The sequence below is a fragment of the Pituophis catenifer genome, unplaced genomic scaffold, assembly GCF_029215685.1.
Source record: "Pituophis catenifer annectens isolate HBS135680 unplaced genomic scaffold, rPitCat1.0.hap2 SCAF_2, whole genome shotgun sequence".
NCBI classification, from domain to species: Eukaryota; Metazoa; Chordata; class Lepidosauria; order Squamata; family Colubridae; genus Pituophis; species Pituophis catenifer.
The window spans coordinates 165,266,018-165,281,359 of NW_027256882.1; the positions used below are offsets into that span (position 1 = coordinate 165,266,018).

At 40.1% G+C, this 15,342-nt stretch overlaps 1 protein-coding gene across 2 annotated transcripts in view; it reads right to left on the reverse strand.

Moving 5' to 3' along the window:
* The window catches only part of PFKM (phosphofructokinase, muscle), a 61,311-nt gene that overhangs the window by 26,811 nt on the left and 19,158 nt on the right, over nucleotides 1–15,342 (reverse strand). For both annotated transcript variants that reach the window (XM_070937966.1, XM_070937965.1), the window contains exons 3-8: nucleotides 13,087–13,160; nucleotides 10,269–10,346; nucleotides 5,634–5,823; nucleotides 4,590–4,755; nucleotides 4,039–4,083; nucleotides 2,800–2,908 (exon numbers count right to left, since the gene is read on the reverse strand). In XM_070937966.1, the coding sequence (XP_070794067.1) occupies nucleotides 2,800–2,908; nucleotides 4,039–4,083; nucleotides 4,590–4,755; nucleotides 5,634–5,823; nucleotides 10,269–10,346; nucleotides 13,087–13,160 (662 nt within the window). The remainder of the gene's footprint in view (nucleotides 1–2,799; nucleotides 2,909–4,038; nucleotides 4,084–4,589; nucleotides 4,756–5,633; nucleotides 5,824–10,268; nucleotides 10,347–13,086; nucleotides 13,161–15,342) is intronic.

A 15,342-nucleotide genomic window follows, 5' to 3' on the forward strand; every position in this document is an offset into this window, starting at 1 on the left:
GTTATATGCGTTTCTTGTAAACATATTATATCATTATTAAATTGTTTCAAATATGTAAATAATTTCTTCCTTTTCTGTGCTGAATTCAACCCATTGACATTCCAAGATAGACACTTAAAGATCATCAGCCTCTTTCTGGAGCGCGGAGCAATATCTTTGAAGTTCATCCGAAAGCTTCGATCTCGCTCCTCCCATAGCGCCACTCTCTTGTACGGTACTCTTAACTGCCTTCTTGTCTTGTCTTTCCTGTTGTTGTTGTTGCTGTTGTTTAAATAGCTTAGATTGAGCTCTAGTTATACGTTGATCTTTCACTTCAGCCAACTGAATCAAATCCAAAATTGGAGAAGAATCCAGCAAGGGCTCACTCAGAAAACCTCCTTCTGCACCTTGCACTGTTTCTAATTCCTGCTTAGACTGTTCTTCCAATTGCCTCTCTTCACTCTCCTTAATCTCCAAAACTGTAGATGTACGTGGAGATGGAGTTCTTTCCTTAAGTATAGTACTATAAAAATGTTGTGCCTTCTCCACGGTATTCAACCGATATCCTTCTCCCTTGTATCTAAAAATTATCCCAGCTGGTGCGTCCCACCGGAAGGGTATCTGTAAATTTTTCAATTCCTTAACAAGAAAACCAAATTCTTTTCTAGCTTTCAGCATTTTAGGAGGTAATTCTTTAAAAATTTCAAGTCGTGAACCCCCCACTTGTACAGAGGTGTGAAAAGATTTTTGCAGGATATGATTTCTAATCTCTCTATCGGTGAAATATATCACCACATCTCTAGGCAGTTGTCTTTGTCTGGCCACCCAAGAGTTGACTCTGTAAATTTTATCTATTTTATGAAATACCAAATCAGGATTAGCTTGTAAAATCTTGGCCAAGGCTTCAGAGCAAACTTGTCTCAAGTCCTGTCTCTCCTCCTCTCGAATTCCCCGAAGCCGTATAGCAAATTCCATCGCCCGGAATTGTATCATAACAATCTCATCTTCAATTCTCTGCATTTTATTGTCAACTTCATCAATTTTATAATCATTGTCTTTCATCTTAACATTAACTTCTGATTTAAATTCTTCAACTTTAAAATCAACTTTCCCAATAAATTCTACCAGGCCAGACGCCACTTCTGATATTTTTTTGGTCACCTTTTTTTGATTCTGATTCACCATGTCTTTAACTTCATTAATTTCCTGCATAAATTCCTGATATGATTTTTGAAGTTTATCATCTATCTCCTGTTGGGATTTTTGAAATTTATCATCCAAAGTTTTAGAAATAAATTCTTTTAAATCTCCCACATCAAATTCTTTTTTCTGAGTTTGTAACTGTTGAGCAGGGGGAGGTTGCTTTTCATGTTTGTGTGTGGGGGGTCCCCCCCCTGATGCCTTCCCTTCCTGCTTCTTTGAAGCCATCCTGGCTCGTGATCTAGTTTTTCTAAAGAGGGAGGTTCCTTTTCCTTTCCCTCCTGCACAAAAACTTCTAAAAAAGTCCCCCAGATTTAATCAAATAAAGACTAGAATAAAGCAAAATCCAGTATTAAAAAGGGAGAAATTGTTGTTTCTCTTACAACAAGCAAGGCAACTTTGTAGCAACTTGGAAACTTTGTAACAAAACAAGATAACTTCACCAATCCACATTCACTGGCTCGTTAACTCTGAGGCTAGGCGCCATGTTTTTTTCTTTTCAAAGCACTTTCACTCACTCGCATTTCTCAAATCGAAAGTCAATAAAGTGCTGATACTTGCGTTTCCAAATTTCAGGATTCAGGTAGTTTCGCTGTTTATTAAAGCCGGTTCTTTCGCTTTAAGTTTCCTGCAGCCGGCTTGTTCTGCAAAAGCAGAATCGTCCCACGTCGCCCGGAGTTTCAGCAGGCTGGGAGGGAGCCACGCCTGTTCTCTCCCCAGAAACTTCCCTGGGGGGTCACAGGGGCTCAACCAGTGCCCTGCGGTCTCTCTTCTTCAATCCTTTAGGATTTAGAAGTTTTCGAGCCGCTTCTTCGTTTCGAAGCGGCTCTACAGGCGGCGGGGCTGGCGGAGCTTCAAAGAGCGCCGCCGACGCCGAAGACAAGGAAACCGGAAGTCCAATACCCCAGTGACTTTGATAGAACTCATTATTATGTCTGCCTGACTAATAGAGGCACAGATTACTTTTACACACAGAATTAAACCAGCATTGTTTGTTTGTTTTATAATCATAGCTTGAAAGAAGTCATAGTAGCTTATTTTAAAGGGAATCTTTAAAGAAGGTCAAATGAAATTTGTGAGACATATGTTTCTTTCCTCTTACTATTTTTTTTTCATTTTGCTAGAATTTTAAAAATATAATGAGGTTAAATTTAAGTTGAGATTTTGATTGTGAGACCCAGTGTACATGTTGTATAACTTTGGGAAACCCCCCAAAATTTTTTACTCTCTTTGTTGCAATATTTGCTTTATTGCGGTAGTCTGAAACCAAATCCACAATATCTCCAAGGTATACCTATACTTTTGTTGTTGTTAGCTGCGGTTGTGTCCGACACATCGCGACCCCATGGACAACATTCCTCCAGGCTTTCCTGTCCTCTACCATCATTCTGGAGTCCATTTAAGCTCATGCCTACTGCTTCAGTGATTCCATCCAGCCACCTCGTTCTCTGTCGTCCCTTTCTTCTTTTACCCTCAATCTTTCCCAGCATTAGGCTCTTCTCCAGTGAGTCCTTCCTTCTCATTGCCTATACTTACTAAGAAGGAAATTCCATTGCTATTTCCACTGCTTTGGTGATTAGTCACCAGTTTTCAAATTTGGATGTTTGGTATTTTGATTACCTCGGTTAGCCTTCTGCACAAGTGATTCTCCCAGCCATCTTCTGGTGGGGATTCTGGAATGAAAACCCAGTCTGCACCACTTGCCAACGCCGTGATAAGGGCTAGATAACTAGGAGAGGAGTGAAAAAAAGTGGAATGTGAGCAGTTACCACCATTGTGCAAGACTTTTAACTAGCAACTTAAACTCCAAGATGGGAAGGTGCTATCTCAAAAAAACAGCTGGATTCAAAGTGTGGTCTCCCAGAGATTGCTGGGGTGCTGTTCTTAGCAGCTGTGGTTAGAAAGACCAATGTTGAGAGATGCCTAGGTTTATTTAATAATATTTGGAAAACAACAGGTTATCACTCTTGAATTGCACACGAAAGCAAGACTTGGCAAAAAATATAGTACTTCTTATCTTCTCCATAGAAAACCGACAGCTTTCTGCTTTCAATACCCAAGTGTTGGGCTGACCCGTTCCTCTTTCAATGTTCTTCACAAGCAACAAACTTTCAGTTCTATTTTTGATAAAGTTACGTTTTCATGTTTGCCTGAATCCAGAAAAAATGTGAATAGCCTTAACTATAATTAGTGGAAACAACCTTGCCTCAAAATCATAATTTATAAAACTGCCTTGATTGTAATAACTGTAGTCAAGCTTAAACACATTTACCCTTTGGTGACCCCCCCCCCAATCTAAAACTAAGGGACCCGGTGGCTCAGTGGCTAAGATGCTGAGCTTGTCGATCGAAAGGTCGGCAATTCAGCGGTTCGAATCCCTAGTGCCATGTAACAAGGTGAGCTCCCGTTACTTGTCCCAGCTTCTGCCAACCTAGCAGTTCGAAAGCATATAAAAAATGCAAGTAGAAAAATAGGGACCACCTTTGGTGGGAAAATAACAGCGTTCCGTGCGCCTTTGGCATTTAGTCATGCCAGCCACATGATCATGGAGACATCTTCGGACAGCGCTGGCTCTTCGGCTTTGAAACAAAGATGAGCATCACCCCCTAGAGTCGGGAACGACTAGCACATATGTGCGAGGGGAATCTTTACCTTTACCTTTTAATCTAAAACTGAAGGAAGATATTCCAATTATCTTCTCATGCCAAGTAGGAGGAATTAATACTAGAACCCAGGGAGGTAGGAGCAAGAAGTCTAGACCATTCTCGCAACCATTATTCATATATTAGTAATCATGATTTAATAGTTTTAGGACAATCTTTTCCACATTAAACCAATCTCAGTGTAACAATTTCCTACCCACAGTGACGTCCCATCACTTCCAGCACAAATGTCCTCTGATGGCTGTAAGATAAAACCAAAGTAAAAACACTAACAGTGACCACAAAACACATTTATTTGCAGAAGTCATATATTCATAATGCTCAAAGCAGGAATAGAAGTGGGTAGTTTCTGCAGAAAATTAAAAAGAAAAATTCCACTTCTGTGATTTGCACATTTTGACTGATTCTTGATCCAATGTGCTGTTTCTTAATTTAAAAGTTTTATTTACTTTTCTTAATAAGTGCTTGCTATTCTGTAACGAACTATTTGTCAATCAGGTTGGCATGTGCATCTTCAGCCTATAATAGGACAGTTAGATATTAATATTATTTTCTGCCTATTTTTTCTTTCTGGCTTTGTTTACTTTTCTGTTGCATAGCAAAGAGAAAAAAGTTTCTGTTTCTCATAGTTGGTTTGATTCTGTTTTTTTCCCGCCCTTTCATATTTGAATTCCTGCCCAAATGCCATATTGCCAAGTTTCTTGAGGAATATTACAAAATGGTGGAATACAGTATCTACGGGTTTACCTTTGAGCAGTGGTGGTGATGGCATCCACTATCTCCATTATCCTGTGGAGAGCAGAATCTGTACCGATGGTCATGTCAGTCCCGCAAAAATCATTGTCAATAGAACCAACCATGCCAACAATGTTCAGGAAGCTGGAGTTTTTGGCTTCGTCTAATGTGATGCTCCCTTAAAGAGAACGGAGAACCAATTAATATCAGCAGAAATTATAATAATGTCACTGTTGCAGTTCATTCTTCATTTGGGAGGGGTGGGGGGGGAAGAAAAACCTCTGTAGGCCAGGTCTTGGAAAAGCAACATTTTAGCCTGGTTGTTTTACACTAAGAGTTGCCACAAAGGAGAAAAATTTGGCTCAGGAACTGAATTACAGAGGAACACGCACAGATATAAAGATATGGAAAGACACTGCTGGCTTTCTCAGAATTGCAATAAAGCACATAGTTTTGGAATATAACACAGCACACAAACTGTGGCTCTAGTGGGAACCCTTCAGAGATGCAGAAATGTGAATTTGTAGAGCAAAATGGGATTCAGAGACAGGGGTGCCTGCATAATGTCTTGGAAACATTATAAGGCAACTGCGTTTTTTCCTGGGGCTCACAGCACAACTCCGGGAAAAGAGATATTTGGCTTAAATTATACCTAAGAGATTGCTATGTGAACTCTTGCATTTTGCATTTTGAATCTGCATCTCTGCTAAGCTTTACTATTCACAATCAGGGCAGGGAAACTTGGAGAATATTCCTAATCTGCCTTATTGAGACTCTGGTTCTAGCCACTGCCTATCCTTGACCCACCACATCAGATTGGGTCAGTAAAACTTTTACCTTCCCATCAGAGAGCGGAAGTGAGAGCTTTAAATCACAATTTAAAGAGGGCTTGTGAATCAGCGAGGCAAAGACAATGATGTTCAAATCTGCAACTAAGCGGATCAAGCAAGAAAAAAAAATATTGATCCAATTGCAGCAGGGAGGTCACATTTTTGAATCTGATCTGTATTTACTTTTGACTGCAGTTCTTAACTTGCCTTTGCGTAACTGTGGTACCTGTCTTAACCAGCTCCTGTAGCAAATTGCTCCATTCTGCTCGGAAAGTGTCCGCTCCAGTCAAACTTCCATCACCACCAATCACACATAGGTTGGTTATTCCTCTCTTTACCAGGTTGCAAGCAGCTTTCAGGCGTCCTTCCCGTTTGCGGAAGTCCATACACCTAGCACTTCCGATTACTGTGCCCCCCTGAAAAGAGACAAAATGGAGGGTAAACTAGGAGACAACGTGGTTGCTGCTATGATCAAAAGGAAGCCCCTCATATTTAACGGAAAATATTCCATGTATAGATTTTAATTTATTTTCTTGAGATCTTTGGTTCGGAGACATATGGACACTATTGGATGTCTCTCTAGAAAGGAAACAGAAACTCAATATAAAGAACTCATTTGTCATCTCCATTGTGCTAAGGAAGGTTAGATATATCTGCCGGCTCCACTACCTAGGCCAACATAGGAAGACTAAACTATTTTTATTGAGATCGGCTATAATAACAGAATCTTGCAAGTCTGATTGTGTTTTATCTCTTCCTCCTTCTTATTGTTCAATGAATTAAGAAGAGATCTGCCTAAAACACTTTCAAATGATATTTTATTATTTTGGCTTAAAACCGTTTCAGCTCCAGATGCCTAGGCCCGTGATGGCGAACTTATGGCACGCGTGCCAGAGGTGACACCCAGAGCCCTCTCTGCTGGCATGCATGCCGTCGCCCGAGATCAGATCTCCGTGGCGTTTCTTTCGTGAGCTGCTGTTTCCCTGCAAATGACAAAACAGAAGTTCATGAAAGAAAAAAATATTACCTCTTGCTGCACTGCCGGTGTTGGGATGCCCCACCTCCCGCTGGCCAGATAGCCTTCGGGTCTCTGCTGTGCATGCGTTCATGTCCGTGTGCATGCGCAGTTTGGACACTCGGTGTCTAAAAGGTTCACCATCACTGGTCTAGGCAATGGTTCCTGATATCTCAGCTAAAGCCATTTTCCTTACTCTCTACAATATCACTCAGTTCTCTCTTGGTAAAAGTCCTATCTCATCCTATCAAAAATAGAATCCCAGGATTCTCCAAGAATAGGGAGATTTATTGTTATTTTTTTGCATAGTTCACAGATATCCAGGTTTTTTCTTCCAACCATAGTTCGTTAAATAATTCATAATAGTCTGATACAAATATATTGGTAATCCCCAAGACCTCACTAAAGCAGAAATAAAAATTATATAATATGTCTTGGTGTTAAGTATAAACCAAGCCAACATCTTGCAAATTCTGTAATACAATGATGTATTTTAAAAAACCCAATAATAATACCAATAGAAGAGAGTATCTGTAGCTCAGGGTTGAACTGTGGAGACCTTGGTGCTCTCTGAGCTTGGTTGTTTTCTTGCAGATGTTCATCATCCAACAGGTAACATCATCATTGCTAGAAGGGAGCACTGATAGTGCAAGCTATTTGCATATAAATAGAGAAGAAACCCCACTCCCTTCTAGCATTGATAATGTTACTTAGTTGGGTAATGAAATGTCTGCAAGGAAACAACCAAGCTCAGAGAGCACCAAGGACCCCACAATAGTAATATGATGATAATAGTGGTAATGATAATGAAGAGGATAATGATGGCTTGGTGTTAAGTGTCAACAAACCAATATTTTACAGAATTCATAACAATATTTCCTTAATTTGCAATTCATCCTTTAGGAAAATGAAAAAAATAAGGCTTATCTTCACTTTGTATAAAATGCTACACTTCTCTCGTTTGCAAATCAGTGGTGGGTTGCCCCCAGTTTGGACCGATTCGCAAGAACCAGTAGTAAAACCGATGGGAGGCCCTGCCCACTGCTCTGGATGCTGCGCGCATGATCCCAATGCGAACCAGTAGTAAAGGTAAGTAGAACCCACCCCTGTTGCAAATCCATTACATTGACCTGATTACAGCATCTTCATGATCATTGAAATCTTCATTGCAAATGGTGGAACAGTATTCAAGAGTGCATAAGAATGCTTGTAAATATCATTGGCTAAATGATCTGTGACAAATTTATCCTCTGCATCTCCAGCCACAGTACAGGGTCTGGCTAGCAACCGAAAGATTTAACTGGAACGGAATCCTCTGCATTTCTTGTTTATTAAATCCAAACAGCCTTTCCTCCTCACCAATGCTAATATGGCTGCAGGCAAAGGTTATCTCCAATTTCAAGTTATTTTAGGCCTCAAGACATTCATTGTGACCCCAGCTGAGATGGTATCATTACATTTAAGACGCTCGACCTTGCCAGTGATCCCAACCAAAGCAAAGGTCACGGTGTTCTAATGATCTCAAGGCACCGATCCCTTTAGAAGAGGTAGATCTAATTATCTTCTGTTCGATTAAGTTTATTGAATATGAGTGGAATGATAAGATTAAAGTTCACAAATTTATCAAGAAGGTAATGCAGAAATGCATAACTTGATTTCTTAAAAATAACACAGGTATGATTGCTTCAATTATATTGGACATTACTGTCCTTTCTCTTTATTACTGTAAGGGGTAAAATGTTAAAACAAACTGGGAGAAAGCTCTACAGGGATTTAATCATGTGAGGTCAAACAGGTATTTGCCTGGGTGATCAGCTTTCTACTAATCCTCAACATCGAGTCTGGCAAAGGCTTCCTTACCTACATATAGAGTGTGTTTTTTATTTCGGCTTCGGCTCTATCAAGCCCCATTGTTAGCAACCACTGGCTTGAAAAACTACACTGCCATATATTCTTTAGGAGCTGGATTTTCCAGTTTGTGTTGAAATAAAGAATTATAGCCACTAAGAATCCTAATAAAACAGTTTAAGCCACTAAGTAATTTGACAAACATAGGCCCCCCCACCATAGTCACACATATTCAAATCTTGCAGATAAATTAGAGATTCAAAAGAAATAAAGGACTTTTGAAATATATAAATATTTTAAAATGGTTTTTGGCAAATGCACAACTGCAAAACATATAGGACCTGGGAGCTTATCTATGCTTTGAATATCTTAATAGTTGCTCGTCTCTGTGATTCCTTTTATAATTAATGGAGGGTCTTTTCTTTTCTAGTTCAACTATTGTATTTTGCAATAGTTTATTCTGACAATCAAATTATTTAGCTATATACTAAAATCTCCATAGCTTCCAATCTTACAGTCAGGCTGGTTGGGACTATCAAAGTTGAGAAGCAATACATATAAAGAACCCTCTCAGGAAAATCTGGACTGTTGCATTTACTTGAAAGTTCACCATCTGGCTTTCTTGTTGAGGTTTAGTCCAATAGGCCAAATGCCTCCCTCCGTGCCTTGGTCTTTCAATACACTTGAATGTCTTACTGTACTTCTGTATTAATTATTGCAAGAATGGAAAGTCTGTAGAGATTCTCAGTCATCCAGGTCACTGTTGTCCCAAAGGTGCTTTTTCAGGAGGCAACTTTCTTGTTTTTTTCTTTTGAAGACGTTTCACTTCTCATCCAAGAAGCTTCTACAGCTCTGACAGGATTCCATTCCCCATTATCCTGCCAGAGCTGAAGAAGCTTCCTGGATGAGAAGAGACTTTTTAAACGTCTTTGGGGCAAGAATGGAGGATTTATGAACATAATGTCACGTGCAATATTCTGCTCCTCATTTTATCTGACCTCTGAGTCTAGGAATGCCATCTCAGAAACTTTAATTCCCATTAAAGGGGTGCCACCTTTCCCACAACATTCCTTGCAGCTTTTTTGATAGGCACTGTAATAAACATTTAGTTTCAAATCATAACCCACTGAAACCTGGGTCTCAAATTCACTTGGAAATAGACTAGAATATACAAGAAGTAGGTAAGTCCATTAGCATTGGTGACTCTTGCCACTCCTTGTTCCTCCTGATGCTGATAACTCACATAATAGCACCAACACTAAGAAGTAGAAGTAGAAATTACAAGGGCAGATTAAAAATAAAATTAGGAAACGTAATTTTACAGAACCAAAGAAATACAGGTAATCCTAAAATTTACAACAGTTCATTTAGTGACCATTCAAAGTTACAATGGCACTGAAAGAAGTGACTTATGACCATTTTTCACACTTACGACCATTGCAGCATGTGATCAAAATTCAGATGCTTGGCAACTGGCTCACATTTATGATGGTTGCAGTGTCCTCGGGTCATGTGATCACCATTTGCGACTTTCTAACAAGCAAAGTAAATGGAGAAGCCAAATTCACTTAACAATTGAGTCACTAATTTAACAACTGCAATGATTCACTTAACAACTGTGGCAAGAAAGGTCGTTAAATGGGGCAAAATTCATTTAATAAATGCCTCACTTAGCAAGATAAATTTTGGGATTAATTATGGTCATAAGTCGAGGACTACCTGTATAATTTTTACTCTGATGCTGTCAAAAACTATGCCCTTGGATCTCCTGGGATTACAACTCCCCAATATATCAGTGAACATAGTTGATGGGTATTTTGAGAATTATAGTTCTAAATATCATGAAGACATCAAAACTATTTTATATCTTCATTCCACTTGAACTTCAAAGGCCTTTCTGATATCTTAGCTTGAGCATCACTTCTGGTGGGGATGATAACTCTTTATCAATTTCAAACATGAGTTTGGAAGAATGAAAATCAAGGCAAACTGACTCACCAGCTGCAGCATCATAGATACACTTTCCCATGTTGCTTCTTTAATGTTATCACCACCATCCACAAGCCCTTGGTAACCCTGGAACAAAAGGCAGAATAGATTATGGAAAATGAGCTAGATAAGGTGGAGATACTGAAAAGGAAGGTAAAACTAACCTTGGGAATAGGGAAGGAATGAGGGCGTGATTAAGGAGGACCCTATTAAAGAGATTACTCAGAAGAAAGCATGAGAAAGAAACTGAAAATAAATCTGTCTTGATGCTGTTTAGTAGAAGATGGGAGGAGAGAAACGTAAAGATTTTGTTATTATATCTTAACAGAATAAAGAGCGTTTCTGATACCCCAGCCAAGCCTTTTTCTTGACCTTGCCTACCTCAAAGGACTGAGAGATACATATAATTTAATTGCATAAGGGGTAATGCTCAGGGTAAAATGTCTTTTAAATACAGTACAAGGCAGGGCCAGATTTGGCCGAGGTGTGGAATTCCTGTGAAGTTCTTTAACAACTGAAAACATTGAACAGGAAGCAACAGAACAAGAGGCATTCTGAATATGAGTTCTTGGCATGATTGTAGTGAGTTTGGCATAACCAACACTATACTATGCTATTCATACTGTCCCTTTCTATTCCATTTTCCAGAAACCATTAGTGCGGGAATTAGGACAACATAAGCCAAAAGCATCGTGTCAGCAATATGGACATGGCATTTTGACATGGTCTCCAAATATGCTCAGTGCTAAGCCAAAGACAAGAAAGGCACACATTCAACAGTGTCCCTAAATGACACCAAGGGAGGAGGGGAGTTATCCAGAATACAACACAAATAAGTGAGCCCTAGACCATAAATGTGGCCTCCAAAATCCCCCAGGACTGCATTACCAAAATTTCACTGCAATCCATTACATTAAAGGCAATAGATTTTTTTTTTTTTTTAATTTGGGGGTAAAGCATAAGATGTAAATAACTTCTCCTTATCATTCCAAAATATTTTTTTAAAATTCTAACAATTTCAACCATGCTCCAGCAGGAGTCCATAACAAACACAGTGAAATAAAAATCACATGCATGCACTAATGTCATCATGTTAATGCTGCAATTATGCACCCCAATGCAATTACGCAAACCGAAGAATTTGCACCATATGCATCATTCCCATTTCATCATCTGCCAAGCTCTCCATCCATGCCCCATTCTCTCTGGTGATATGGCCCCACCAAGCTACATTCCTGTGGCCCTCGGTTCTGAAAACAAAAATTAAAGTGTAAAAAAAGTCAGTGTTCCCTTTTTTGAGCCCAAGAGCTTCGAAGGTCACAGAGCAAAATATAGTGACATTCTCCCATCTTTCCTAGTAAAAAGGACTTTGGACTTTTCCCAGTAAAAAAGAGAGTAAGGACCAGAAAATAAAAGATGGAATATTATATTGTTTGAATGCTCTCCCCATGAAATTGCAAAAGTTACAATTAAATTCTCATTTGGACCATTCCCATATCAAAGTGCTGAAATAGTGCAATTACCAATGTACAAACAGAAATAAGGAGATTATTTTCAATAGTTTGGATTTAGAAGTATACGGCTTGGCCTATGTAGTATGAGGAAGAAGAAAGGTAGAGTGCCATTATAAAATTGAAGTTCATATATAAGACTTCCATGCAGGCAAAGAAAATTACGTATCTTTTAGAAAAAAAGAGATAGGTTACAACTCTTTTCCCCCTCTATGGATGGGTGTATATTTGTGCAGACATACTCTTGGCATGCACACAGATTAGCCGTGTTATTTGAAAAATGTTGGGAGAAAACAGAATTATTTTGTGTCTTTTTGTACTTAAACAAAATTTCTGTAGATAAGAAAAAAAGGAGTAGTTTGGCACATCAGGGAATATTTGAAAGTGGTATTCCTATCTCTCTTGGCAGATTAAAATGGGGTTGCATCCTCCCTGGAATGTTGGAAGTGCGGCCATAACCAAGGGACGTTCTACTACATGTGGTGGACCTGCCCTAAGATTAGGAAATTTTGGTGGAAGATAAAAAAATGGCTGGAAGAGATAACTGGGTGGAAGATAGAAAGAAAACTGGAACTATTCCTCCTGAGTATTTTGGAAGGGAAAATGGGAAAAAAATTACAATGTAACATATTACATATACTAACTGCGAGTAGAATTGTCATAGCACAAAATTGGAAACAACCGGATATCCCCCCCAGACCAAATTATAATTAAAAAAATATATGAATGCGCAGAAGTGGACAGATTATCTATGGAAATTAAGGAAAGGGAAGATACTGAATTCTATTTAATTTGGAATAGGTGGTATTCCTGGCTTGAGAGTAAATCTAAAATGTAAGCAATATTTTGTCATGAAACCGAATTGTGAATAGAAATTATTATAACTTAGATAAGGATGTAAGTTAGTGATAGATAGAAGTAGAATTTGTGTATGGAAGTTAATTAGGATAGAGATACCGATGTAGAAAAGCTGTTACTAGTGTTTAAGTTTTGAAGTGTTTGTTTTTGTTGTATGTTATGGTTTTCTACTTTTTGCTCTTTTCTATTTTTTGTACTGTGTATTTTAATGTTTGAATAATTTTTTTTTAAATAAAAAAATAAAATGAGATTGCATCACTATCCTCTATTGTTTGAGTAGATTAGGATTAATTCAGGGATGAGGGATTGATGACATATTCACTTATGCAGGTCAGGTTAGCAGGAGGGTTAAATGCCAAGATGTCAAAGCCAGCCATTCCCTTTCTTAGCTAGAGCTCCAATGCTTAACAAAGCTAACGAAGACATCACCGAGTGAGGGAACCATCCCATCTACTCACCTCATGAACAAAATATACTTTGGCACCAGTATATATCCCCACTCGGACCACTGCTCGCACAGCAGCATTCATACCTATTTAGAAAGAGGAAAAAAGGAACAGAGGTGGCATTTATACCTGCAAATCACACGTGGAGTATGATTTTGTATAAATTTTGAGCCAGTCACTCTCTCGCTCAGTCCAACCCACCTCACAGGGTTGTTGGGGAGAATAGTAGGAGGAAGGTGTGTGGGATATGTTTGCTGCCTTGAGCTACTTGTAAAAATAATAAAAGCAGGATACAAATAAATGAACAAACATCACTACATTATCACTCTGGGATCTGCAAGGCTTCCCCATACATCTTCCAAAATTGAGCTGCAGAAGCAAAAGATTCCTGAAGGCATTGATTTTTTAATGGTTATGCTTTCATTTCAACAAGATCTTCCTTTCCTATTAAATCACAGAAGAAGCCCATAGCAAAATTAACCAGATTCGTGGAAAGCATTGATTTATAGAATCTCTGGCAGAACTGGCATGGGGTAGTGCAAACTCAACCTTTAATAAAATCAGGTTGGTGTGAGTATTTGGACTACCAAGGTCTGGAGAAGTTTTCCATCTGTAGCACTGAATAGGACTACGCTTCCTTCTTTGGCACCAATGCATAATTTAAGGATCTTCATGGACTTACAGTTCTTACTCAAAGGAGCAGATGGCAGCTGTGGGCAGGAAAGCCTTCACACACACAAAAAAATATAATGTGTCATCTGCCTCCATACTTGTACATACTCTGCATTGATCACGTTGCATGTAGACTATTGCAATGTGCTGTATACGGGGCTGTTATTGAAAATCACTTAGAAGCTAGAGCTTATTCACACAAAGCAGTACAGGTAGTGCATCCATATAACATTTCTGCTCTGTGAGTTGCATTGGTTCCCAGCAGGCTTCCAGAACATTTCAAGATGCTAGTTATTATCTTCTAAGGCCGTGATGGCGAACCTATGGCACATGTGCCCAAAGTGGCACACGGAGCCATGTCGCCTGGCACGCGTGGCATTGCCTGTTCCTCTTCCGGGTTTCTGGCATGCATGTGTGGGTGACAATCAGCTGGCCTTTTTGCATATGGCAGTGCTGGAAATTAGAAGAGCTAGTATTCCGTTTTCCTGCATGAGCATGCACGCCAGCCAGCTGTTCATTGCGTACGCATGCACGCCAGAAACCCGGAAGAGGAGCTGACTGAAATCGGAAATTCATTTTTGGAGGTGCACATGCATCCTGGGCAACTCCTCTTCCGGGCTGCGGCCGAGATGCGCGTGCACGCTCCCTTTTCGGCACTCGGTGCTGAAAAGGTTCATCATCACTGTTCTAAGGCATAGTGCAGTGATGGCTAACCTTTTTGCCATCGCATGCCAGGAGAGGGGGGGGGCAGGGGAATGAACCTCTCTAGGAGTCTCTAGGAGCCTCTCTAGGAGTCTATAGGAGCCTCTCTAGGAGTCTCTGGAGGCTGGGGACAGGAAAAAACGTCACTTCCTGTCCCACTGGGAGTCGGGAAATGGGCCCTTTCAGCCTCCGTAGGGCCTCTAAGGGAGTGGGAAAGGCTGTTTTCACCCTTCCCAGATACACAGGGAGGATCTGGAGCCAGGTAAGAAAGAAAAACGGGCCTTCCCCACCCCGCTCCCAGGCCCTCCATAGGCAGGAAACAGCCTGTTTCCCAGATGGGCCCAGAAGGCCCGAAAATCAGCTGGCCGGCACGCGCATGCGCCCCAGAGCTGAGCTGACGTGCCCACTAATATGGCTCCGTGTGCCACCTGTGGCACGCGTGCCATAGGTTCACCATCACAGGCATAGTGCCTTGTTATCTGAGGGGCATCTATGTTATGTAGCTTTAAGCTGTCCTACACAACTGGACAGAATTAGCAGGCTTTGATCCCATCAATTATACAGTGCAGGTAGTCCTCGACTTATAACACTTCATTTAATGACTCTTCAAAGTTACAATGGGACTGAAAAAAATGACCGATGGCCGTTTTTCACACTTATGAGCGTTGCAGCATCCCCATGGTCATATGATCAAAGTTCAGATGCTTGGCAACTGGTTCATATTTATGATGGTTGCGGTGTCCCAGGGTCATGGGATCCCCTTTTGCGACCTTCTGACAAGCAAACTCAATGGGGAAGCCGGATTCATTTAACAACTGGGTTGCTAATTTAACAACTGCATTGATTCACTAAACAACTGTGGCAAGAAAAGTCATAAAATGAGGCAAACTCACT